General features: G+C 57.8%; 1 protein-coding gene across 5 annotated transcripts in view; it reads right to left on the bottom strand.

Annotated features, from left to right (window-relative positions):
- Gtf3c1 (general transcription factor IIIC subunit 1) overlaps nucleotides 1–23,601 on the bottom strand; it is a 67,232-nt gene that overhangs the window by 5,650 nt on the left and 37,981 nt on the right. For 2 of the 5 annotated variants that reach the window (XM_013076307.3, XM_013076308.3), the window contains exons 14-32: nucleotides 23,152–23,336; nucleotides 22,020–22,262; nucleotides 21,622–21,767; nucleotides 20,682–20,779; nucleotides 20,241–20,337; nucleotides 19,976–20,153; nucleotides 17,444–17,582; nucleotides 16,731–16,866; nucleotides 16,308–16,389; nucleotides 15,999–16,184; nucleotides 14,353–14,561; nucleotides 12,706–12,848; nucleotides 11,048–11,129; nucleotides 9,330–9,442; nucleotides 6,814–6,876; nucleotides 6,097–6,190; nucleotides 2,197–2,369; nucleotides 747–1,019; nucleotides 84–343 (exon numbers count right to left, since the gene is read on the bottom strand). In XM_013076307.3, coding sequence (XP_012931761.1) covers nucleotides 84–343; nucleotides 747–1,019; nucleotides 2,197–2,369; nucleotides 6,097–6,190; nucleotides 6,814–6,876; nucleotides 9,330–9,442; nucleotides 11,048–11,129; nucleotides 12,706–12,848; nucleotides 14,353–14,561; nucleotides 15,999–16,184; nucleotides 16,308–16,389; nucleotides 16,731–16,866; nucleotides 17,444–17,582; nucleotides 19,976–20,153; nucleotides 20,241–20,337; nucleotides 20,682–20,779; nucleotides 21,622–21,767; nucleotides 22,020–22,262; nucleotides 23,152–23,336 — 2,900 coding nt within the window. The remainder of the gene's footprint in view (nucleotides 1–83; nucleotides 344–746; nucleotides 1,020–2,196; nucleotides 2,370–6,096; nucleotides 6,191–6,813; nucleotides 6,877–9,329; nucleotides 9,443–11,047; nucleotides 11,130–12,705; nucleotides 12,849–14,352; nucleotides 14,562–15,998; nucleotides 16,185–16,307; nucleotides 16,390–16,730; nucleotides 16,867–17,443; nucleotides 17,583–19,975; nucleotides 20,154–20,240; nucleotides 20,338–20,681; nucleotides 20,780–21,621; nucleotides 21,768–22,019; nucleotides 22,263–23,151; nucleotides 23,337–23,601) is intronic. The other 3 variants (XM_004855997.4, XM_087208828.1, XM_087208827.1) reach the window with 2 other exon arrangements.

Genomic DNA, 23,601 nt, shown 5'->3' with positions numbered 1-23,601 from the left:
GGGGAGGGCCTTCCAGCACTCGGGTCCAAGGGCGGCTCACGGTGTGGCCAGGTGCGCCCTGGCCGGGCCCTGGAGACACTCACCGGCGGGCTTGAGCTGGGTGTCCAGCGGGCTGCAGCGGAGCCGGAACTTCACCTGGCAGGAGTTGACCACCACGCTGTCGTTGGGGTTGAGGTTGCGCGTGCTGATGAGGCCGGGCACACAGCAGCCCCGCATCAGCAGGTACTTCGTGTGGGAGGCCTGGTGCGCCTTCACCTCGACGCCCGCTCGCTTGGCCCCCGTGCCTTCATCCAGGTCTTCCTCCTCGTCCTCCTCGTCCTCCAAGGCCCCATCCTTCCCCAGGCTGAGAAGGGAGCAACACCCGGGGCTGGGGGCGGCCGGGCCGGGCCTCTGCAGCCCCCTGCTAGAGCCCAGCGGGCCTCAGCGCTCCTGCCCGCCCAGCCTCGCCAGGCTCTCTGCACCCTGTCCCCGCAGAGCAGAGCCGCCTCCCCCTGCTGGAAACCTCCCATGTCCCTGGCCAGGCGCCCCCCTCCAGGCTTAGGGATGGGGAAGGCCGGCCCACGAGCTCCACATCCCCGTCCACAGCGCTGCTTCGCACATGCCCAGCACAGCGCCAGACACAAAGCAGCAAAATTCAGCGGATTCACGGAGTGGAAAGGCACCGTCCCAACGGAGAAACAGAGGAAATGGTGGTGCCGGGCCCGCCCCAAAATGGCCCCAGCCACTGCCTCCCGCCTGGCGCCCACCTCTTCATGATCGCGCTGTCCACCACCAGGATGTGCTCTGGGATCCTGACATCCACGGAAACGAGGCCCAGGGACCAGAGGGTCAGGGCGGTCGCACAGTGTCCGCCGGGGCCGTCCAGGGAAAATGCCACCATGCCAGCTGGGGGCTCACTGTTATCCTGGTCTTTGAAGCAAAAAGGATCGGACTGGTCCAGCCTGCCGGCAGCCCGGAGACTGTCAAAGAACTGGAAGGACTCTGTGCAGATGGTGCTGGGAAATCGCCAGTTAAAGAGCCTGCGAGGACAGAAGGGCGTCAGGGCCTGCGCAGGGCCAGCTCCGGGAGGGCATCGAGGGGCCCGGCACAGCTCATCAGGGTCACAGCCGCAGGCGCCCCACCCCCGGGCCGGTCCGGCCCTCGAGGAGGTGCAGTGTCTGCGCCCCGCAGCACCCGTCTTCCTCCTCCCGACCGAGTCCCGCCTCACTCTGCAGCACCCGCTACAAACAGCTGCGGAGTGAGGGATGAGTGTCCTGATGGGACGGTGACCAGCACCCAAAGCCAACCCTGACCTCAGAGGGAGAGGGCACACTGCCACTCACACCTCTGGAGGCTACCGCGGGGCCCGAGGGGGTGAGCCGCTGGCGGGAAGGGGCACCACTGCTCAGGCGCACGGGCGGCCAAGCGGCTGGGAAATGTGCTCAGGGTCGGGGCTACTGGATTCGGGTGGCTGTGTCTCCTGCTGCTGTGCCACCTTCCCAGAAGGTAATGCAGCCTGAGGTCACAAGGGTGAACGTTTGGGAAGCAGCCGTGCTTGGAGGCAGAGGCAGAGGGATGGGGCAGAAGCACCAAGACCCCCACTGCCGTCTGCCTGGTCTGCAGAGGATCCCGGGCCCCAGAGTGGGCCAGGGCAGGCTGGCAAGGCGACACGGCCTGGAAGTCTCACAAGACTTCTCTGCCTGAGACCAGGAGGCTGGTGGCACAGAATACCAAACACCCAGGCATGACCAGCAGTGCCGCTACAGTGGAAGCCCCTCTGGCGGAGGCTCCAGCAGGAGGCTGCTCTAGCACAACCCCCACCTCAGCTCTGCAGGTACAGGCGCTGCAGACGGGCTGGAGGAGCAGCAGGAGGCTTCAGGGGCCTCTGAACCCCAAGACAGAGGACTGACGTCACACAGGGCAGAGGGTGGCTTCTAACTGGCCCCACCGTTGATGTGATGGCTCTTCCCGCCTGGCGGGGGTGGGGGGCCAATGCCTGCTCTGCAGCATACCCTAACACCAACGGCACGGCGCAGGCCTGGCCTGCACAAAGCACCAGCAAAGCCCTCCCAGACCTGCGTCACACACGTACACACACACACACACACACACACACACCAGCAAAGCCCTCCCAGACCTGCGTCTCTCTCACACACACACACACACACACACACACACACACACACACACTCACAGGAGCCAGACAGCGGGACCCACCTATAGTAGGACTGCGACAGCTGGTAGGACATGGGCACGAAGGGCAGGGCCCGGTTCTTCTTGGGGCCTGTTGTGTGGCTGACCCGGCGCCGATTGACCAGGCTCCTCTTCTGACACTCCATGAAGGCCCGCACCAGCACCGGCTCCTTGTACTCACGGTAGAGGCGGAACATCTGTGGACAGCAGGGGCGGTGAGTGCGGACACACGGGAGCCACAGCATGAGGCTCGCGGGAAGGCTGCTGATGGGCCTGCAGGTGGGAGTGGTGGTGCGTGCGTGTGTGCACGTGTGTAACTGGAGGAGCCCGGGGAGCTGACAATCCCAGCCCGCACCCCGTCGCGCCACACTGCCCGAGACCACAGGCAACTGGGGAGAAAGGATGGCGCTCACCCCAAGCCCAGCTCTGGGTGCAGAGACACTGAGAATCAGTGCAGGACGGCCGCTGCTGTCACTGTCCCCTGGCCTCTCAGCCAACCACTGGCAGGGCGGGTTAGCTCAAGCTCCAACTGTTACCGCTCATATCCAGGTATCCCCTAAAGCCTCACACACTCCTAAGTGGGGTTTCTGGGACATGGATTAGCCCCTGGCTGGCTTAGCATAGTTCTGGGTGTGGATGGTGGATTTACCCTGGGTATGGGCAGCACCAACCAAATGGCCTGTAGAGCCTGGATTGAATAAAAAGGGAAAGAAGGAAGTCTGCTGCTCCTGCCTGCCTGCCACGGACTGTTTCCCCTCTGTGATGCCCCTCTGCCATGCGCCCTGCCTTGGAGCCAGCCAACCATGCACTGGAACCTTTACAGACCGTGAGCTAAAATAGACCTTTCCTCCTTTAACCTGTGGGTGTCAGGCATTTTGTCTTAGCGACCAAAAAGTAACAAAAACACCAATGCCATCTACATGGTCACCACCTGGTCCTTGCCAGCCGTTTCTCATCACAGCCTGCAGCCCTGGTCTCCCTGCTTCTCTACGGGTCACCTCCCTGCCAGCCCGACCATTCCCACAGCAGCCAAGCAACCCTTTTACATTGAAACCAGATCATATGCTCTTTTCCCGCTTACAAAACCTTAATGGCTTCCCTCTGGCGCTCGACAACAGCCAACCATTCTGAGGACCCACAGGGACAATGAGCGGGATAGTGTACCACTGTAGCCCGGTCTCCTGATTTCCACCTGGCTCTCCAGCTCCTTGGGCCTGCTGGCTTTTCCTGAAAAAGCTAAGGCCCCCCAGATCTATATGTGGTTGACTCGGCTCACATGCTTCCCCTCAAATCCAAACCCTGCTGGTCCCGCTCCTCTGCAGGAGGTGGCCCTGTATTCCGGTCCTACACTGTCTGTAGGAGTGGCTCTGCCTGAAACACACTGTTTTTTTGTTTTTGGTACCGGGGATCGAACTTGTGACCTTGTGCTTGCAAGGCAGGCACAGGAACCACTGAGCTAAATCTCTGGCTGAAATGCACTCACCCATGTAAAGCTCAGACCCAGTTTTCCCAGCAGATGTGGAGCCTGCCTCAAGCGCACAGGCCCCTATGCCACCATGACACTGATGCGCCAGGCAGCTGAGTCTTGCGGACTTGGACTCCACTAGGGAAGAGCTGCTCACAGGACTGTAGGAGCAGCAAGGTCCCCACCGCCATTTCTGGCGAGGACTGGCTCAAGGGGCCGTGGCCCCTCATACCTAGCACACACCAGCTCCAGGAGAGCCCCTCCCAGACCGCTCAGTGAGGTACACGGGCTTAAAGTGACACTGAGCCACGCTGCCAGCCGGGGAGGCACCAGGGACAGAAGAGCAGCCTCGTCACTGGGGCACATGATCCCCAAACGGCCGCTGCTGTGGAGAGGCATGTGGGCACCGCGGTGACCTGGGGAACGAGAGTCATCCCTCACTTCTGGCGAGGCCGGGCTGTCCCAGGAAGGCCACCCCCACCTCCCGGACTGCGCAGCCCCCCCGCCCTCTTAGGCCGCATCTCCGGGCAGCGCAGGAGTCCTTCCCGTCCCTAAGCCCAGTCCTCGGGCGGCCTCGTGAGCCAGGAAGCCCCTGCATAGGGACTGGAGGAGAAACAGCAGCGGGATAGCCCTGGGCCTGGCTTTTGCCATCGCCTGGTCGTAACCTATTTTCCTTCCTCCTGGGCTGGGCTTTCTTGGTTGAGGCGGGACAGGAGGGATCCTTGGGGTCCTGTCCAGCCCTGCATCACCACTGGGCAGGGGAGCAGAAGTCCCCTCCACAGCTGCCAGCCAAACTCAGAAAGATGGGTTCTTATGTGCAATGTTAGCAATAAATTTAAAAACAGGTTTTTGTTGCTGTTTTTAGTTTTTTGAGATAGGGTCTTGCTGTGTTGTTCAGGCTGGCCTCAAACTTGTGGCAATCCTGTCTCAGCCTCCCAAGTGTTGGGATTACAGGCGTGCGCCACCACATTTGGCTCTGTTGCTGTCTTCTAGTAAACCAGCGGGAGTCCAACAAAAATCCAGGGGCCTGCGGCTGTCCTTTGGGGACTACTGCCCCATCCTATCTATTCCTGCTCAGGCTAACCAGGGCTCCACTCTCTTCGGCTACAAACACCGGACGGCTGTGAGGCGCCCAGCACGGTGGCAGCCTCAGTCTGGGACACGCACTTCGCTGTGCATAAAACCTGCTCGAGAAAACGCAGGGTTTGAGGGCTGCACGAGAGACGGCGAGAGTGGCCGCCGGGCTCTGACTCGGTGTCGAGGCAGCCCTGCTCCCAGGAGGCAGCCACCCCAGAGTGACAGGCTGAAGCAGAGGCGAAGAGTTCGCCGGCTGCCGGGCCACTCCGTCAGGGCAGCCAGCCTGGCCGAGCACTTTCCTCGACCCCCCACCCCGCCCAGCCCTGGGAGGGCACAAGGCGGTCCTGAGGCGAGTGCAGCGCCCTGCTGGCCTGTGCGGGCTCTCTGCGGAGCGCCCTGGCCCCTCGGGATGGGGACTGGGCCCAGCCTGTCTTCCTCACTGCAGTCCCTGGCTGCTCCCAGCGGACTCTGAGGCGCCCCGACACTGGGACCCAACACCCCTCTGTTTGCTTCATGTTCTCCCCTCACCCCAACCTAGGCTGACAGAAGCCAGAGGGGCAGGCCGTGAGGTCTGCAGATTAAATACAGCACAGCCTGGTTGCCAGGCCCTGCCTTCCTCTCATCCTCCTCAGTCCTCAGGAGACAGACGATGCGCAGCCCCCTGAAAGGCAGCCTCCGTCCCAGGACCCGAACCACGACTCAGGAGGTGGCCTGAGACGCCAAAGCTCAGGGGCTCCCAGTTCCTGGTCCATGCCTCATTTCCTCATCTGCTTAATATTCTGCCTCACATCGGAGACTTAAAGCTGCGGCTCTGGGAGGGCTTTGTAGGCTGCTGAACCCTGTCCCCGCACCCCAAGGATGATGGAAAGAGGGGGTGACACTGGTCGAGGGGGTTCTGAGCTCCAGGCAAGCACATGATCAGCTCTGGAGATCCAAGCAGTGTACAGTATGTGGCTGCAGCCAACGACAGGGACTGCGTGTCTGCAATGAGCCATGGCAGAGCCTGAGTTCTCACCGCAGAAAAGAAAAAAGCTAACTCTGTGGCAGGACAGACACATTAACTAGCCTTGTGTGGCTATCATTCCAAAATGTACACCAGATCATCCAGCTGCAGGCCTTGAACATGTACTATAAAAATAAAATAAAACCAAGCAAGACCCCCACGAGGGCCGGGGATTTAGCTCAGTGGTTTCACCGCCTGCTGCGCAAGCACAAGGTCCTGAGTTCGATCCCCGGTACCGAAAAAAAAAATAAAACAAAAAACCCCAATGAGTAAGACACCAGAAGCGAGGGCTGGAGGCCTGGTTTTGGGAGGGAAGGTGGACCCAGGGACAAGCACCCACCGGCCCTGGTCCCCCATGCTGAGGGACACTGGGACTCACCTGGAAGGACTGGCAGGACTTCACCTGGCTGTTGGAGAGGGACAGCGTGCTCTGGATCAGGTTCTGCAGCACCAGGAACTGGATGTCCTCCACGCTGAGAGAGGGGACAGCAGTGAGCTGCTGGCGTGGGCACTGCTCATTTCAGGGGATTCTCAGTTCCATAAGTTCTGTCTCCCAAAGGTGATGTGCACACCAAAGCTACCCCCCCACACACACAAAGTGGTATTTTTATGCCTCAACCAGCTGGTAAGCTCTGTAGGAAAGTATTCTCCCAGTGGGTGAGCTGTGAAGTAACCTGGAACCGTTTACAGGACAACTACATTTTCCCTTCTCTAATTCTCAAAGGGGCTTTCTCCATGGAGAACGGTATCCTACTGAACCAGACTGACTACTGATTACACAAGGCAGGACTGAAACGCGGGGCTTTGGAGAGCTCTGTTTGCCGAGCTCGCGGGCTGAGAGTTGGAACCTTTTTCCTGCAGCACCATAAGGCTCGGCCACGGGTATGCAAGGTTAGAAGGGGGCAGACTTTTCAGAAAGGATCGGACACTGAAGATGTGGTCTTTGGGGGCCTCATGGGCTCTGTTGAAAAGACTGCTGAGCACGGGAGAAGCAGAGACAACACTCCCCCGACGGGCCTGGCTGCCTGCGGCCCCAGGTCACCCCGCGTGCGCCGGAAGCAGCCGAGGGCCAGGCCCTCTGCACGCCAGCACGCACCTGCTGAGCTCGTCCTCTTTCCTCGTCCGGTACTTTTCATCTCCAATTGCCAAAACTCGGTACCTGCGTGAGAAACAGAAGAGTGTTTGTGTGCGCCAGGGCCCACAGCAGAGCCGCTTTCACTCGCTCCCTGACGCCGGCTCCGGCTCCGGCTCCCGGGAGAACGTCAAGCTCACCTAAAGCTGAACACCACATGGACACGTGAGTGCGCACACTGCGTGTCCCGGCCTCCGCACGGCCTGCCTGACAGTGTGGGCTGGGAGGGAGTCACAAAGCCAGCGGGCGGCAGGACTGGCAGGGTCCGCGGCACACTGCTAACGGAGCAGAGGTAAAACTGGGCCGCGACTAAAACACAAGTGCAAGAAAGGAGACGAAGGAAACACCCAAAAGCAATGTAAAGGGCCAGTCGGTCACAGAATGAAGCATAAACAAGTGGCTGTGGGGAGGGGACAGAGCTGACCAGAGGGGACGAACTCAGCCTAGAGGAGAAGGGTCTTGTGGTCTACGCACTGCATGGAACCACGGTTCATAACACACTGTGTATTTCAAAACTGTTAACAGAAGTGATTTATTTTTCTTGGTGTTTTTTTTTGGTACCAGGGATCGAACTCGAGACCTTGCGCTTGCGAGGCAGGCAGTGGAACCACTGAGCTGAATCCTTGGCCCAACAGAAGTGATTTTTAACATTCTCACCACAAAAATGTAAGCTGGTAAGCTGATGGATGTTAATTAATCTAATCTTTCTATAATACAGACATACAACACAACACCCGAGTGTGTCCCATAAATATATACAACTGTCATCTGTCAACTAAAAAATAAATATACAGGGGGCAAGGATGTAGCTCAGTGGTTCTGCTGCCTGCCTCACAAGTGCAAGGTCCCGAGTTCGATCTCTGATACCAAAATAAATAAATAAATACATAAATACATAAATAAATGTCCAACAGAGTAGCTTTATTAAATGGCAGAATGGCAGGCTAGTTTTTCATCTCGAGTTTCACATAATACTGGATCGGATTCAAAACAAGGAGATCATATCACAGAACTAACTTTTTAAAAAAACACAGCCACTTGCAAGATATTCTCGGTTTCTAGCAAGCTGAAGTAAAAATTCATCTTTGCAACAGTAAATTCCTAAAATCTGGTGCCAAGAAAAGCACCTTTTCTGAAAAACGTGTGAACTGCTTTTAGTCAAACAGGAAAAACAGAACCGTTTTCTCTTCTGCCCTGCCTGCCAGAACAGTCAGGATCAAAATTAGTGCTGAGCTGTTACAACCACAACTCGTCCTTCCTAAACAGTTCTTTTTTTTTTCGGTACCGGGGATCGAACTTGGGTCCTTGAGCTTGCACAGCAGGTGGCAAAACCACTGAGCTAAATCCCTGGCCCAAACAAATAACATTTTTTTTTTGGTACTGGGGCTCGAACTCGGAACCTTGTGCCTGCAAGGCAGGCGCCGGAACCCTTCCTAAACAGTTTGTGAGCTCTCCTTTGAAAACCTTTTTAAAACTGTCTTCTTTTATTTATTTATTTTTTCGGTACTGGGAATGGAACTCAGGACCTTGAGCTTGCCAGGCAGGCACAGTGCCACTGAGCTACATCCCGGGAAAAATTGTCTTCTTTTAGAACTAAAAGTTGCCCTAAACTTTACTGATAATATATGGGGACATAAATTACAAATAGGCAAGTGGTCCGCTGAAACACCTCCATGGCGAACATAAATCACTCTGTTTGGGAATTCTGGGCACTGCTCTACTGCAAAAACAAAAACAAAACCTGGAGAACAGCTGAAGGGTTCAACTGCAAAATGACCAGTCACTCACCGGGCCTGATGCGGGGCGGACACTGCACTCACATCGTGCCAAAGGATGGAAGAGCGAGCTCTCCAACAGAAATGCAGGGAGCACAGGCACATGCGGGTCACAGAAGGACCGACCAGCGAACCCCAGCCCACACAGGAAGAAGCTCAGAAATATCGGGCAAGGGTCTTTTTCCATCAGGGCGGCGGGGAGAAGGGAGGGACATTGGGATGAGGCTGAGAACCGAAGACTTTACATTTTCACAGTTGTGTTGAAACCCAAATACGCTGTCCAGAATCTCAGGGGCTGAGCTGGAGGGAGCGGGCTTTGGAGGGAGGCAGGGCGCCCATGGTCACGCCCTGGGCCCGCGCTTGAGTGGAGGCGCAGGCTCCTCCTGGGGCACTGGGCCCGCACAGGACATGGCCCCTGCAGCAGCTGGCAGTGGCCCTGGGTGGGCCCCTCTATTTACAGCTTGGAATGTCCTCATGCAGAATGAGAAAACTCAGCGAAAGGCCGGCTAGCAGACAAAGGCTGACAGGCCGGCAGAGGGACCCAGCGGGAGGAGGATCGCGAGGGGCCGGAAGCCCCATGGGAGACCCGCGGTCCCGGAGAGTCCCGCAGAGCCACATGGGGGCCAGCAAGGCAGGGGTCGCAGTCTTGCCCAGCCGGCCTCGGCCTCCTCCGGAGGGCCTGGAGGAACCGCCCAGGGAACCTACCTCGCGAACAGCTCCTGCATCGTGTCTGGGATGTCGAGGTTGGGATTCCTCAGAGCGGAACTGAACTTCTCTTTGAGCTTCTCCACAAACTCTTTAAACTCCTTGGCGCAAACCTTCCCCAAGAGAGGGAAACACTGAGCCTTTCTTTTCCTGAAGGAGGCTTCTGAAGACGTACTGAGGAACATCTGGTGACAAACGTCCACAGCAGCCACGCCCTAGAAGCCCTAACCCCTGCTTCGGCCTCCCTGTGTCCCCAAGACCAGAGCGGTCACATGTGAGGAAGCCGACACAGGAGGCGGCCCACGTCCATCAGTGCGTCCCGAGTCCGCAGCCCCTGGGCTAACAGCACGCTGTGGCCTGCTCTCCCGGCCCACGGGCTCCCCAGACGCTCCCCGTACCTGCCCGCAGCCCCCTGCTGCCCCTGTCACCGTGCTTCCTGGGTCCAGGTCCTCGGGCAGCCGTGGAAGCTGGGCTCCTTCCCCTCCTCAGGCCCCACTCCCTTGGAGGACGCACACCCGTCCCCTCCTGCACCTGCTGCCTGTCCTGACCCGATCTCAGCGCGGCTCCTACTGGCCTCCCACCCTTGTGCCTCCCAACTGATCCGTAGTGGCCGCTCTCATAAACAGCCTTGTCCACTCGGCTCTGAGACAGGGGCCCAGAGCTGTGCCAGTGCACTGGGCCCTGCTGCATCTGCTCCCAGTGCATCCGCCTTTCTCTCCTTGCAGTGCTGAGCACCTGAGAAGCCTCAGCATGCCTGCTCCGAGTGCGGTCAGCAGACTTGGTCGGGAGACAAGCCCTGGGCCTCCTGGAACCCAGTGGTCAAGCATCTCTGCACCCTCTGTCCCTGCACTGGCATCTGTACCCAGCCATCCAGGGTATGCTGGGAAAGGCGGGCCCCGGGCAGCCCCTCTCCCCACTTCTGCCTGCCCTGAGATTACGTGGCGAACCCTCAGCTCTGGGAGTCGGCCTGCAGTGCAGGGTGACTGATACAGGATGGACCGGTGACCACTAAGGATGGAGAGTGACAGAATGAACTGGGCACCACTGACGTCCCTGCTTTATGCACCGGCCCGTGGGCAGCACTGCCACCTCCCAGCCACTTGGCAGCTGGGGAAACCAAGTCCTAAGTCACCGTGAGGCTGAGGCTTGCGAGGCTTGCACCCAAGAGCATTCCGGATACCCCTGGGTGCCCTCATAGGCCTGTGCCTTCCCCTACGGGAGCTGGCTGCACTGTATGGCAGGAGCCAGCTACTTCTCTGCCTATCCAACTCAGCTCCCTCACAGGGAGGGCGGCAGGCCTGACCCATGCGCAGCAGAGCCGGGCCAGCTCAGGGAGGGATGGCCGAGCAGACTGGGCCGGCAGCAGAGCTTCCTTCCCTGTCAGCCACCATGGGACAGCAAGCTCAGGAAGCAGCTTTCCAGAAGTGTGGCTGCTTGAAACTTCTAAACAGCTGTCTTATTTTCTCAACCAAATGGGCCCGAGAGGCAGCAGCATTTCAAAGTGGCATGTCAGATCCAAAGCCTCTTTAGAAACAGGGGCTTGGAGCCAGATCAGATGAAGTCCAAAGCCAAAGGACTGACATGCAGATTTCCCAAATAAGCAAGATAAGCATCCGTGCTTTGGGGGCTGGCAAAGGCACTAGGAACCCCCAGGACCCAGCCAGGACCTCAACACCAGCTTTCAAAGCATGCTGGGCCTGCTCCTGCATGGGGCCTACCTTCGGGTCCTCATAGTCACATTTTCGGTTCATGAAATCGCCAACCAGTGCTTTGTCCTGGTACACCTCAGCCAGGCAAACCCTGCATAGGAAGACAAAGATGGAGCCGAGGATTCAGACACCAGGAGACCTCAGCCCTAACACGTCTGGCCTTGGCTAACTGTGACTGCGATCTACTTAAGCTCCTGCTGGATGACAGGAGCTTTTGGAAACAACCGACTCGGGGTGAGCCAAACCTGAAAGAAGTCGGGTTGGTCCCTGCTCACACCTTGCCCAGGGCTCCTCGGAGCCTCTGTCTTCCCGGAGAACATCAGCCTTCTCCATTCCCTGGCTTAACAGGGGTTGGGCCAGGACCAAGGGAGGTGTAAGACAGTGTATATGTGTAAGTGGTCAGATACACACAGGAGGGGGTGCCTGCTATCTCCCCAAGTCCTGTCCCAAGCAGCACTGTCACTCCATTTAACAGCTTAGCGGGGTGAAGGGACCTGCTGACTGCTGAGGTCACACACCCCAAGGCCAGGGTGACAGGACAGGTGTGGCTGTTCTGGGCATCACTGCTTCCCCGGTTTGGAGACAGCCTCATCGGGCCCTGAGAATGAAGTTGGGGCCTCTAACGCTAGGGCCCTCTGGGCTACTGCTGGGGAGAGCAAGGGCATCAGCTGGGGACAGGGAGCCTCCATTTCAGACCTCATCTCTGCCAGGTCGCTGTCACCCTGACACTCACACCCTCTCTCCACAGGCTCGTGTGGCCTCGAGAGGGAAGAGAGTGTGGCTCCGGGGCTACTTTCCCAACGGGAAGAGCTCTTTCAGACAGCTGGGAAAGTCGCTATCTGTGCACAGGGAAAGCAGCTCCACCCAGGAAGCCCCTGGCTCTCCTCGGGCAATTCCGCTCTGCAGGGGCTGTCATCGGGACGCAGAGAGGGGCTACCAGCATCTGGTGGGGGCCAAGGTGCTGCCTGACACTGGTGCCAAGGGCGGGACCCTTGCACAGAGCTGGGCTTCTTCCACGGGCCGGGCTGGGCCGGGCCCATCTCTCCCTAGGGTCTGGGTGGCACAGGAGTGTGTGGCCTAGAACCGACACAGGCCAGCCCTCAGCAGTGTGGAAGTGGCGGGCCCCGCCCTCCCCTCACTCCCCCACGTCCTGATTGCATGCTGGCTGCACACTCTCTGCCCTCCCACTCAAGTCCTCCTGGGGAGGGAACTGCAGGACGGTCCGGTGGGGCCAGCAGTGCTTCCCCTGCCTGGCCTGCGAGGGGGAGCCGGTGGGCAGCCTCACGTAGCAGATAGGCTGTGGGACACACACTCCGGCTATGCGGTCACGCGGGGCAGCTCTGCTCTGCGTCTGCCCTCACCACGCACACTCGGATGATGCTCAGGGTCCTGCAGCCAGGGAGCCTGTCCCTTTCTCTACTTCACAAGGTTCTCTAAAGCCCAGTTCGAGGAAGCACGCAGAATCATGCCTGGCCCTTGACTGATCAAGGATGATCCTACTCGCAAACTGCAGCAACCCGACAGCCTGCGGGCAGGCTTGGTGCACTTCGTCCTATTTCACATTAGCAAAGGTGAAAGCCAAGCGCACGTGAAAAAGGAGAAGAGAATGGTCTGGAAGAGCTGGAACAGTCACGCCCTGGAGAGAGCCAGCTGCAAATGTGGCTTACTTGTAGTTCATATAGGCCTGTGGGTTCCTCACAATGTAGCGAGCTCTTCGTCCAACAGAGTGAGATGTTTTATCCAGAGACTCTTCAAAGGTGGCATGCAAGATGTCCCGCACGACCTGCCAGGGGACAAACGGGCCCTTCACCTGCAGAGACAGCAAGGAAAGAAAATCACTATCCATGGGGCCCACATTACAGGGAACTAATGGAAAAAATGTGTCCTACTGAGCCTGTCTCCTCAGAGTACTCAGGGCTGTCCCTCCCCTGTCTGCCGAGCCACGCTAACTGGGCCTGCGCCGTGTCCGGTGGGAAGCGTGTCTTCTGGCCAGTGCCCAGCGGAGGGTCCCTCAGGGGTGAGAGGCACCAACTGGAAGGCCGATAGCTGGGAGGTTACAGGGCACTGACTGCTCAGAGTGCCCTGCCTTTCACAGCCCAGTGCCGCTCTGCCCTGCATGCTCCACGTCACACTGTAGAGAAGGAGCCCAGTTAGCAGACCGAACACCTCAGAAAATCACACACAGGAAGGTGCTTAAGGACAGGAGACTTTCCCTACGGCCCAAGAACAAGATGCACCCACGGGATGCTGTAAACTCCGGAAGGTGGACTGGGGTGCGGAGGCCCCTCCTGAGCGCCACTGTCAGCACTGATGGAAACACCACTGCGAGTGCGGGGGACAGAATCGGGGCGCCATGGTCACCGTGCAGGCTTTCCCCGAGCGAGGGTGGCGACAGGGTGAGAAGGAGGGATAAATGGGCCAGGACGGGAGCTAAAGGCCTGCAGGTGCTGAGCATCATGGGCCACGCCAGAGACCAGGACGCCCGGCTCTCAGAGCCGCCTCTACCTAACCTACTCTGCCTGGCTGCATGACGGCCTGCAGGGCCTGGGACAGGACAGCGGCAGAGCTCACGCGCTGGTGCCCTCTGTGAAGCAGTTTGGTTGGACATCTGGCCATACCCTGCTGCAGACTGAGGCGACCAGGAGAGCACCAAGGGTAGGAACACTGAGCCCAGCAGGCAGTGACACGCTGGGAAGACTCGGTGGGAGATGAACTGGGCTGGGCTGCAGGACCTTCAGGGGCGTCAGGAAGGAAGTGCTTGCTAGACAGAGGGCCAAGGACCGGGACACAGGCGGAAAGGGCAGGGCGAGTGTGGGGCTGTGGTGCGGAAGCCGGGCAAACGCTCCGTCACCGGTCCACACGGATTCAGCCTCTATGGGGCAGGGTGGTGCCTTGGGTCAAGTGTCTCTGCCGTAAGGAACAGCCACTCCAGTGGCCACCAAGCTGCAGAAGCAACAGAGCCCCGCGGGAAGCAAGAGTCCAGGGGTCAGAGGGAGACCAGGCAGCCGCTTCCCCTGGGCAGGCTCAGTGAAGCCTTCCCAGACGCGATGAGCAGCTGCTGAAAGGTACAGCGTGTTGCTCAGGCAGCCAGGGAAGAGGAGAGGAACAAGAAAGGGTTAGGTTCCCAGGGAAGAGACAGGACAGCGCTGGGCTGTTCTGCCTGCAGTGAGGCAGAAACTTCGATGTACTCAGCTGAAGGCTGGGAGAAATGAGCGAGCTGGGAACGGTGTGAGCAGTAGTGGTCTAGGAAATGCCTGATGATGCAGGGAGCAGTCCCAGGGCGGGGGCTCCGGGAGGCGGAGCACAGTGGGTACCTTGGAATTGAGGACGTTGCTAGCGATTCGGCAGAGCACAAGCAGCCCGTCCTCCTGCGTGGACCAGGACACACGCAGCCGCGTCATCCTCCGCAGGGCGCTCTGGTCGGCCTCGTCGTGGTAGCGCGGCCTTTTGATTTTGGCTCCTGGCAGCTCCTCTAGAATCACCAAGGGGAGAGCTGAGGGGTCCTCCAACAGCTGTCCTGGAGCTGTCGCGTGGAGAGTGGAGGCCACAGCTGTCAGCCTGGCCAAGCTCATGGTACCAGGTTCTCACTGCGTCCACCCTCACCCCGAGGGACCGCAGAAGACTCGACCCCACAGGCTTCCTCCTCCTCTGCCGCTGAACTTCAGCTAGACTGTTGGGTGGCAGCTGGGCGGCCTGAGCGCGGGCTCTAGCTATCTGCCAATCTCCAGCAGCCCCCACCAGGATGCTACATCCTTTGAGGGTGCCTTACACAGACACCCAGACACTCGGTGCAGCCGCTGAGCAAGTGAGACCATCGACAGTGGAGCCTCGGGCCTTCTGGGAGGTGATGAGCTCTGTGGCCCAGGGGACCAAGCGTCCCGTGCCCGGCACTGAACGAGTGGGTACAAAATGCCTACCATGGTCTTTGGCACAAAGCAGTGGCCAACTCATAATAGCAGTTGGCAGCACTACAGGTCATTCACTGCCACCGCTGGCTGAGGCTGTATGCACACATGTACATCCACACACAACCAGGGCAATACTCTGGAGCAACCTCACGGGACAGATGTGTCATTATCGCCACTCCATCGCTCATGCAGACCTGGGAGCCGCACCTGAGTCCTCACCTGGAGCTTTCCGGGACCTCTCCACACACCACTACTGACTCCCGCTGGTTTAGTGTTTCCCAACAGAGGGAGATGCCGGTGAGGTAAGGAAATCCGAATTCAAGATGACACCCCCGCCACAGTTTGCCCGGAGACAGATGCCCATCTTTGAGCTAAAGTGGCCTCACACGTATCGGCAGTGGGCTAAATGAAGGAGGCCGCTGCACCGGATGGCACATGAAGTGTTAGCCAGACCAGCCAATAAACCATAAAAGCAGGTTTCTATTTAAGCACTGTTTTCTCTGATGAACTAGCTAGAGCCATTCCATTCTCCAGACACTGACACCCTAACCACCCTGTGCCCTTCTGTTTAAGTACTCCTCAGAAAGCCAAGCATGGTGGGGCATGCCTGTAATCCCAGCACTCGGGAGGCTGAGGCAGGAGGATTTGATGAAACCACAACGGCAAATATAAGCCACAGGTGGGGTTGCATCAGATGTGAAGAGATTCTGCAGGCTTAGATGACTCCCAGCTTCCAAGGTGGAGCTCATGCTAACCTGGCTCTGACTCTGGCCTGATGAGCATCAATGTGATAGCACAGGTGAGCGAAGGGCAGAGCAGCATCTGGCTCACTGTGATGAGGACTTTTCAGCTGGTAAAGTTAGAAATCTGAACAGAAGAACTACTAAAGGAAAGGCCCCGAGAGACAAAAAGGCAGAGAGGACAGGGTCGAGCAGGGAAGCCTGAGGCTGCCACAGGGTCCTGCTCGGGACTGGGGAATGAGGCGACCTGCATCTGAGCACAGAGGGGCCCTGAGCGCAGGCTGGGCCTGGACATCCACGACCCACACGAACCTTTTCTCCTCCGCTTGGTCCTCCTGACAGGGTCCTTCCTCAGCCGCTTCCGCTTCTGGTTTCTGCCGCCCTTCACCCTTCGGCTTCGGCCCAGTGTGGGCTCCCGCTCCATCCCAAACTGCTCCCGGTGGGCAGAGAGCTCACTGCCCGCTTTCGCTTCCCCCCAGAGGGGCAGCCTACTACTGCCTGGGAAGAAGCACATGATGCAGCGTTTCAGGAGAGTCCTGCAGGAGCCAAGCAGGAGGTGCAGGCGTCACTCTGGCCCTGGACCTCACAGCCACCTGCCGGGTGGGTGCCCGGCACACATACCTGCAGCTCCGAGTGGCAAAGGGCGCTTGGACAGAAACGTCTGGAGCCTCACTGTGAGCCCGTTCTCTGCAGTGATGTTCTCCTAAGACAAACAGCCCTGGGTGAGGAGCAGCTTCCACCACCCCAGGAGCCCAAGTGGCTGCATGGAGGAGCCAGCTGCCTCAGCCACTGTCCCCACATGTGGCCCTCTTAGAGGACTCTTCTGTAGGAATACTTGAGTCACAGAATAAGACAGAACCCACAGGGACAGAAATGAGCCAGGGAGACATTTCTGGGGCCTACCTAATGCACCTTCAATAAGAACATAAGCAAACGTTCAGGCCTCTGGTCACCTTTGGTTTTATCAATTCAGATGTCACGTGCCATAAAGGGACAGGATGATGGTGGGCGGTGACAACAGCCCTGTGACACCCCGGAGCCCACCTTTCTGGCTTTATTGATGATGTAGCTGGTCCAGATCCAGTTGCGTTTCAGGTGTGCATAGAAACTGGAATCGAGTCCAGCGGCTCCCAACCCGTCGCCAGGGATGTGGCCTTCATCCATGATCTCCCGGCTGCCCCTGAAAGGTAAACAGACCCCACAGGGTGGGGTGGGGTGTCTACTTCCTGCATAATCAACACCTACTTCCCGGAAAGATACCCAACAAGGAGAAGTGAGGAATTCAGAGTAGTGTTAGCAGGTTGCCACTTCTTTACAAGTTTAAAAGAAAAAAATCCAGATTTTCCCCAACTTCTAAATTTTGACCAAAAAAAAAAAGATGGAATTTTTTAAAACAAAGGGAACCAGGTATGGTGATGCACACCTGTAATCCCAGTACCCTGGGGGCCCGAGGTGGGAGGATTTAAGCTTGAGCCTAGCCCAGGCAACTTAACGAAACCTTGTCTTAAAATAACAAGGGGCTTGGGGGATGTAGCTGAAGCCTTGGGTTCAAGGCCAGTACCAAAAATAAATAAATACACAAATAAAATAAAAGGGCGCTAAGTAAAGCATGTCTAGGGTGAGGTCTGACCTACAGCCACACCTCTGTCCCATGCGGGCCTTTCTGGTCCGACGTCCCCAGCCAGACTGGGGAGCTGGGGGAGCTAGGACCAGCACGGTGGCAGGCCTGTCCTGGGGGGACGCCCTGGGGGACGCACGTGGTGTACTCCTGCATGGCGCACTTGCGCTCCAGGTTGTGCTTGTCAACGGCTTTCTCCTGCTCCTTCCGCAGGCTGCCCTCCTCGTCACTGGCGTGGTCGGCGCTGTTCTTCGGGACGGCTGGGCAGCGCACCACACCTAGAAACCAAAGCAAACCAAGCTCGGGAGAGCAGCAGGGAGCTGGGCCGCTGGGCGCTGGCTGCTGAGAAGAGTGACTGCAGTGTGCAGGAACGCTCCCATCCAGAGAGGGGCTGGACTGCGGGCGACAGTGAGGGCCAGCAGGCAGGCCGCCCAAGGACAGCCGGCCCTCCTGGCTGGACACCCCCGGGAGACCCGTGCAGTTGGCCTGGGCCAGCATGGCAGAAATGATGACACCTGCTGGTGGCGACGGGGCTCAGGGGAGGAAGTGATCTGGACAGACAGCTGAGGGCGCGTCTGCTTCTCTGGCCCCTCTCAGCTCCTGGGGCAGCTCAAGAGGTGCACTGTTATACTAAAGGAGTTACTGTCTGTTACTCCGCTATAAAGGAAATTACATTTCTTGTAAGATAGTATAAAACCCAGCTGCCGAAGGCCTCTCTGGTGAGACAGCACCGAGGCCTGGCCGGTGGGGCTGGGCCCCTCCCCGCTGGAACTGCACCTGACCCCTTGCTCAGGTTCCCTGCAGCACTGTATGGTGATGGTGGCATTTGTGGCTTAGAAACAAAGAAACTAAGGGCAGGGGAGGTCACAAAGAGCTTGCCCAAGGTCACCACCCAACCTGAGTACTTCCATGTATCCATCCCAGATGCACCACGCACAGACTTCGGCCAAACAGCACTGTAACATGCTCCTGGCGTGACTTTTGCGCAAGCTGGTGTGTGAGCAGCACACGCTCTACAACATGAGTATGTCTCACTACACAATGCTCTCCCCCACCCCTTGGGGCAAGAGCACTTCAAATGTGTGGTGGCTGAAGGGCCGGATGATGCCTGATTAACAGAGCAAGAAGCCTTCAACACCTTTGCTCATGAACGCTAAAAGGGGTGGACATTCACCAACTGTCAGGCCTGAAAACTTGGATGCAAATTACATGCTGGTTCACAAATTTTTATCTAGGTATAAAATATGGGGGAATCAGGGCACTTTTAAAATCTAGGATGGTAAAAGCCTGATCACTACTGGATGCCAAAGGGTTCTAAGCAGCACACCACTAAAACTTGTCTGAACCCCTTAACAGTTCTAAACCCAAGGGCTCATTACCCTGTGGGCACTAAATAATTCTCCCAAATAAGTATGTGACAGCTGCTTTGCAAAAACCCGAGTCCAGTCATGATCTTGCGGCTGTGATGGGAGTAACAGAATGCAATTCCTCTTCCAGGTGCAAACCGCATGTGGCATCCTTTTTCTCCTGGTGGAGGTGGCAAGGAAAGACCAGCTGCAGAAGGGAGCAGCTCAGAAGAAATCGGCACTGGAGTGGCAGCCCCAGCGCTTCCCACAAGCCCCTGCGTTCACTCAGTAGCATCTGCAGGGTGTCACCTGCGGACGGCGCACCCCGCGACACCCCGGGAAGTGCTCAAGGAAGCCACAGAACAAAGAAAGATGCCAAGTGGAGTCCCAGACAGGCTTTCCCAGAGATACTGAGTGAAGCAAGAGTGGTCAGCGGAGTGGAGGGAAGCAACGCGAGCTCAGCCGCCGGCGCACAAGGCTCACTGGTCCTCTCCGAACTCCCCAGACCCAGCCCTCACGGCACGCAAGGGCAGACTTCGCAAGGGCCCAGCCCGACTTTGCTCCGACGAGCCACACCCCTCACCGGCCTCCCTGCTTCCGCTCTGCCCCAGTCCTCTCTCCCCGGCAGCCAGGAAGAGCTGAGAGCTGCACCCATGGCTTCTCACTGCTCTTCAAACAGCCCCAGAGTCTTCACTGTGCCCCACAAGGGGCCCCAAGTCTGGCCTCACTCTGCCCAACATGCCCTCAGGGCCTTTGCACGTGCCTTCCCCCCTGCGTGGAGTGCCCTTTCGCATCCCTGCAGGGCTCGGTGCAAAGGAAAGGCTGTCGTGAGCACCCCATTCAACTGCCCTGGAACCAACCTCCCCCGAGTGCCGTCCCACAGCACGCACTGCACACCAGGGCTCTGCTGAGATGTCTCCTCCGCACTCGGACATGAGTGTCATGAGGGCAGGGACAGACTGTATTCTCTTTTTTGGTACTGGGGATCGAACTCGGGTCCTTGTGCTTGCGGGGCGGGCCACGGAACCACTGAGCTAAACCCCTGGCCCCAGACTGCATTCTTATCACTGCACAGCCAGGCACAGGAAAAACACGTAGTAGGTGCGTGATAAATACCTGCTCAACAAGCCTGCAAATGAAGGCAAAGTGCTTGCCCTTAACTGGGCACCCCCACCCCGGAGCCCCTCAACTTCAAAGCCATCGTTCTTCTAAGGGAACCCTAGGCCTAGGGAGCAGTGTGAAAATCCCTCCTCTGCTGCGTGACTTCCAGCCTCCTGATCACACAGCAAGGAGCGGACAGCGGGGGCCCAGCAGGATGACAGTACCTAGCGGGGTGTTGAGGCAGACGCACTGCAGATCGAACCAGTAGCTCTCCACATCCTGCATGGAGTTCAGCACATAGAGCCGCCTCTCGAAGGGCCGGCTGCTGTGGGCCAGGTTGTAATGGGGGTCACAGATGGTAGTATCAATGATGACTGCCTTCTTCTTCAGGAAGACAAAAACCTGCAGGAGACACCGGTGGGGAGAGGAGCACCAGGGGCCAGGGCGGGCCTGGCTGCTGGGACCCCACCCTCCGGCTCCAGGCCTTACCTGGTCCTTGTCCTGGAACTTCTCCGTGGGGCCGAACTGCAGTAGCCCCATGTAGCACAGTCTCTGCAGGCTCTCCATCACCGAGAAGATGTACCGCCTGCAGCAGAGGGGTTCCCACTGTGCCGCTCCCCGGGATGGGGCTGCATCAGGGCCCCGCCCAACCACCACCCAGCAGAGGCGGTGACCCACACTTACAGCTTGTTTTGGAAAGTAAATGTACCAGCAGGAAAAGAGCAAAACCAAAGACAACATGCTCCAATAACTGCAGCCTTGGCAGCAGATTTGACTTGACTTGTTACTCAAAGCCAAGCAATAAAATGTGCCAGTTCATACTTCTCCGGCGGCTAAGTGGGCGACAACCTGGAGGGCTAGTGACCCGGAAGGCAGATGCCCTTTCTTCTTCCCAGAGAGTAAGCATCCGAGCCTGACCACAGGGCTCACCTCTTGTACAGGAGCTGCTGCCGAATGGGCCTGGGGAGGAAGCGGATGAGCGTGTGCTGCTTCAGAGGGTGGTTCAGGTACTCCTCGAGGTTGTCCACCTGCAGGGCGAGGGCAGGTTCCGCTCAGCCAGAGGCCGAGGAATATCAGGAGGCTCCCGGAGTAACTCCCACGACCTCCCAGCCTCTGCCCTGGGCCTCCACACCTGCCTTCTGCCCCTCTGCTGAGGGCAACCCACTGCTAACACTGCCCAGGAGCAAGAGGGGAATGTATTTATTTATAGTAAAAGAAAAAAAGACGAAGGCATTCATTCCCCTTGAAGCCAGCAACTCTGGTTCTACCCTGCCCTAAGGAAACTACGAAAATATTTAATATCAAGTTTTAAAATAACGGTGTGGAAAATGATATATTACTCAGTAGAAAGAACAGATGAGAAAGTAAATATAATCTCAATTCAGTTTTTCAAAAAGGGACATTTTACACACACATAAAACATAGTAATAAAGTTTAAAAGAAAATATACCAAAAATATTAAGTGATTATCACTCTGAGTGATTAGATTATGGATAACTCCTATTTTTTTCCTTTTTCTATGTCTATTAAATTCCTTAAAAAAAAAAAAAAACCTATGTTTTACTATTACACCATAACTGTCTTTCCACCAAGCTCGCCTACATACTAAGCAGTCACTGCCCTCCTTCCCTGCCCGTCCACCTAACGATGACCTGCCTAGAAGAATAAGTGTCTCAGGTTTATACTTTCACCATCCACCCACCCACCCACCTTCCCTTCTTTCCATCCTGTTCCCTCCCTTACCAGTTCTAACCTACTCTGATTTCGCTGAGTCTAAAAGAGTGAATAATCGCTGGGGTATTCTCCCTTGACTGGCCCTCCCGCCCTCCATCCCCTTGGTGAGCGGAGGGCACCCTGGAGTTGCCCGCACCTTGTAGCTGACTTGCACAATCTGGACGAAGATGGAGAGGGGCAGCGAGAGGAGGATGTCACTGACGAGCGCCCAGCCAAAGCCAAAGTCCCTGTGGACCGGGATGGGAGGGATGAAGCGCATCCACGAGGCGTCGTCCACGTACACTAGGAGAACAGCCGGAGTCACTCCCAGCAGAGGCCCCACTCATGCTGAGACCATCTCCCCACGGGAATGCCTCCCCCAAGGCCAACTTGGACAAAACCCTGCTCGCTCATCATCAGCCAGGAGGGCGGAGCAGGAGCCTGGGGTTAGGGCCTTTCCCTCAGGGATCGCGTGGGACGCAGGTGTGCAGGTGCTCCTCTCTGGGGGCCTGTGCCCCTCTGCCCCAGGTGCAGGTGCAGGCCCAGGCATCTCACCTGTCTCTGTGGACAGCTCCACCTCAGTCTCCCAGGTGACACCGTCTGGATTGTCCCTGAGATCCGAGGCATCCCAGTCACCTCTGGGGTGCCTGCCGCCTCTCCTCTCACTGCCAAACAACACTGGCTTCTCCATTACATAGCAGGCAGGGTGCCCGTAGATCAGGTACCAGAGGAACGTGTGCACCACCCGCAGGCGAGGCATCTTGGGCAGGAACCCGAGAGAGCGCCCAAGGCCAGGAACTGAAGCGAGAAGAGGAATCAGCTCAATCCTCCCAAAGGATGGCACAGAGCAGCACTGTGCCCGGGGCAGGACAGGGGCAGCAAATATTCTCACACCTTTCGAACTACTTTCTAGTGGGCAAAGTCAAAAAGTAACACCTGAAATAGCACATCACATGGAGACTGCTGGTGCAGAAAAAGCAAAGCAGGGCTGAGGGTGTGACCCCAGAGGCTGGGACAAGCCACCCTGCCTTGGGCCTGGGAGCTGAGCCCTGCAGACACGTGGGCACGTGTCCAGGACAAAGGCGAGGACCTCTGATGGTCCCTGCCTGGCACGCTGGGAGGCAGGGCAGGAAGCCGAGCGATGGGGGGTGGGGCCAGGAGTGTGGTGGAGAAGGAGGTCACGAGGGCCCCAGGGTGAGGGCTTCTGGCACAACATGGACTGCGCCAAACACCCCAGTCGCAGTTCTCCTAAGAAGTGTATTTCCTTGTTGACACAAACAACTGTACCCTGAATCCCCTCAGTGACAGAGGAAGGTGTGGGGCCCAGTGGACAAGGCAACAGGGCAGGCACAGTGGGCCGACACAGAGCTTGGGACAGTGGCAGGGGCTTGGTGGGGTGGAGACGGGAGAGGATTGCTGGGGCTCACAAGGTGTCCCAGACCCAGGCACTGAGCAGCAGGAGTTCGTCTCTGTAAAGCAGACCTCACCATGGGATTTAGCATCACTTCACCTTTGTTTCTCGATGCCCTGTGAGGTCTGCAGGACAGAGAGGAAAGTGGAGGCCAGCGATTCCGAGCTGCCTGCCTGCCTGCAGCCAGGGCTCGGATGCAGCAGGATTCCCAGGGACTTACACATCGGCATGCAAACAGCAAACTCACACTCCAACACAGGCAGAGTTGCTTCTTACCTACAACAGGGTGGTAATTTTTCATCGGGGTCACGCCCATCTTCTCATCGGTCTTTTTCCCCCGCCCACTCTCTGGTTTAGAGGACGCATTCATGTCACAGTCTCCCGATCTGCTTGGTTCCTCTTGTCCTTGACTTTCTTCTTCTACCTCCTCTGGAGGTGCTGGAGGCTGGGGAACCTTCCCCCTGCAGTCCGAGCACAAAGTGTGACCATGCACTGGGCAAACCCCAGCCTGGGAGCAAAGACAGCGGCACTGGGGCCAGAATGGGGTGGGGGGGTGCAGTGGGTTCAAACTCAGCGGCCCCAGGCTCAGGCAGACCATGCACCGAAGCAAAGTGGGTGTCAGTCAGTAAGCCCTGGGGGTGGTGGGCAGTGTGGGCCAAGGGCCACCCCAGCAGGGCAGCTGCTGCCTGTGAGACCAGGAGCCAGTGCCTTTAGAGATGCCAGAGG

Source organism: Heterocephalus glaber, unplaced genomic scaffold, assembly GCF_053883595.1.
Source record: "Heterocephalus glaber isolate CG9 unplaced genomic scaffold, H.glaber_assembly_v1.0 deba00000943, whole genome shotgun sequence".
NCBI lineage: Eukaryota > Metazoa > Chordata > Mammalia > Rodentia > Bathyergidae > Heterocephalus > Heterocephalus glaber.
Note: the sequence above shows the minus strand (reverse complement) of the source record. Positions and strands in the feature narration are given on the sequence as shown.